This window comes from Neomonachus schauinslandi, chromosome 3 (genome assembly GCF_002201575.2).
Source record: "Neomonachus schauinslandi chromosome 3, ASM220157v2, whole genome shotgun sequence".
NCBI classification, from domain to species: Eukaryota; Metazoa; Chordata; class Mammalia; order Carnivora; family Phocidae; genus Neomonachus; species Neomonachus schauinslandi.
The window spans coordinates 192813198-192815531 of record NC_058405.1 but is presented as its reverse complement, the minus strand read 5'-3'; the positions used below and the strand labels follow the sequence as shown (position 1 = coordinate 192815531).

The 2334-nt window shown below is 68.3% G+C and overlaps 1 protein-coding gene across 1 annotated transcript in view; it reads left to right on the top strand.

Moving 5' to 3' along the window:
* PDCD1 (programmed cell death 1) overlaps nucleotides 1–2119 on the top strand; it is a 7520-nt gene extending 5401 nt beyond the window's left edge. The window contains exons 4-6 of the mRNA XM_021679028.1: nucleotides 228–389; nucleotides 1552–1586; nucleotides 1845–2119. Of these exons, the coding sequence (XP_021534703.1) occupies nucleotides 228–389; nucleotides 1552–1586; nucleotides 1845–2078 (431 nt within the window). The 3' untranslated portion in view covers nucleotides 2079–2119. The remainder of the gene's footprint in view (nucleotides 1–227; nucleotides 390–1551; nucleotides 1587–1844) is intronic.
* Nucleotides 2120–2334: the final 215 nt, after the last annotated feature.

Below are 2334 nucleotides of genomic sequence, written 5' to 3'. Positions count from 1 at the left end.
CCCTGTGTCCCCTCCGTGAGTCCCCCTCCCTGAGTCCCTCGAGTCCCCTTCCCTGTGTCCCCCTGCCTATGTCCCCTCCCTGAGTCCCCTCCCTGAGTCCCCCTCCCTGTGTCCCCTCCCTGAGTCCCCCTCCCTGTGTCCCCCTCCCTGTGTCTCTCCCTGAGTCCCCCTCCCTGTGTCCCCATTACTAAGTCGCCTCCATGAGTCTCTGTCCGTTTGCCCCCCAGAGAGAACCCTGGAGCCCCCCACAGAGAGCCCCAGCCCCCCACCCAGACTCACTGGCCAGTTACAGGGGCTGGTCATCGGCATCACAAGTGTGCTGGTGGGGGTCCTGTTCCTCCTACTGCTGACCTGGGTCCTGGCCGCTGCCTTCCCCAGGGCCGCCCAAGGTAAGGCCCCGGCCCAACCCCACTGCTATCTCCTGCCCGTCAGAGCCCAAAGCGCCACCCCCAGCCTCATGCACCGGGGACCCCCACCCTGCTTCACCATCCTCCCCGTCCAGTCTTGCGCCCAGTGCCCTCCATGGTGAGCACCCCTCCACGGGGACCTGGGGCTGGAGTGGGCGCCCCAGGTTCTGGGGTCCCCTCCCCCGGCACCGGCTCTAAGGAGGGGTCTGAGGGGGCTGCGGAGGGGGAAGGCAGTGGCCGAGGTCGCACAGAAAGGCAGGAAGCAACCCCCCAACAGGCTGAGCCACCGACACTGGCCACAGCAAGGCCTCCTCCAAACCTCAGGCCACACCACAGCCCACAGAACACTGGAAGCGCCTCTCACAGCCACTGGGCTCTGCCTTTGACAACCACAGCCACTGGGGTGGTTGCCGTGAGGCCCCCGCCAGCCCCGCTCACCCCCACTCTGCACACACCCTGGCCCCCTGGCGGTCCCACACAGCTTGGGGCTGGGGCTGGAAGGGGGAGCCCACAGGGGACCCAGCCCCGGGGCCAGCTCCTCTGCAGGCCCGGTCGTGGTCTCCTGGGCCAGGAGGCACCTCGGGGGACACGTGGCCAGAGAACAGGAGGCTCCATGGGGTCCCAGACAAGCCCCCCGGCAGCCACTGCCCTCCACGATCTCCCCTGCTCGCCGGCCACGAGGTCTGCACCCCTGTGGCCAGTCCCCAGTGGGCGTTCACTTCTCTGCTGGCCACGGGAGGGGGTACATGTGGCATTTCTGGGTGGCCTCCATTGGAGAGACGCTCGCCGCGGCCTCGCTGATGAGGCGCCCGCTGTGCTGTGGGTTTGGCGCCTGCCGTGGGCGCGTATCTCAGTCGGGGGTTTGTGGCCAGAGACGGCAGCGCCCGTGGCAGGGGCGGGGACTGGACGCCAGCGGTCCAACCCGCGCAACTCGCGGCCCACGGGGGAACTCTGGTTGATGAGCAGGGACTCAGTGTCCTTGCGTGGGGAGTGGGCTTAGCCAGACCATCGGGCGGCTGAGAGGACCCTCGGTCACCCCAGGTGGGAGCCCCTGGGGAGGAAGGGGCTACAAACCCCCACCCCCACCAGCTCGTGGACCGGGGGGTGTCCTGGGCCTCTTCAGTCCAGATGCATTTCTTCATAGGTGCTTGTGCCTGTGGGAGTGAGGAGGAGCCCCTGGTGAGTTTCCTTCCCTTCGCCGCCCCCGGGGTGGTGCAGCGTGGGGTCCACGGGGCTCAGGAGCTGCCACGCCTGTCTCCAGCCATGCTGCTGAGTTTGAGCATGGGGACAGCAGGCCCCAGAAAGGGTCGGGAGCACGGGCCCCGCCCCGGCCTTGCTTTGGCTTTGCTTTGGCCCCGCATATGCACGCGTGCTGGTGTGCACCTGCCTGCCTGCCCCCCGGGGACAGCTGACGCCTCTCTCCTTCTCTCCCTAAAGAAGGAGGGCCCCTCTGCAGCGCCTGTGTTCACCGTGGACTACGGGGAGCTGGACTTCCAGTGGCGAGAGAAGACGCCGGAGCCTCCCGCCCCCTGTGCCCCCGAACAGACAGAGTATGCCACAATTGTCTTTCCGAGCAGGCCAGGGTCTCCGGGCCGCAGGGCCTCAGCCAACAGCCCGCAGGGACCCCAGCCTCTGAGCCCCGAGGACGGACCCTGCCGCTGGCCCCTCTGACCGGCTTCCTCGGCCAGCCTGAGTCCCTCAGACCCTCCACCAGGAGCCCGGACGGGTGCCTTCCCCGGAGAAGCGTGTACTGGGGAGGCAGTGGGGGCTGCCCCGGGGCTGAGCCCGGTGACCAGCCCTGCCTGCACCAGCCCTGCTGCTCTCTTCTCAGGACTTGCGCGACCTGGGGGCAGGAGGTGTCCCTGTCCGTGTGGCTGTGGTCGGGAAAGGAGACTCACCCAGGACTCCAGGCCCAGCCCCCTGAGCT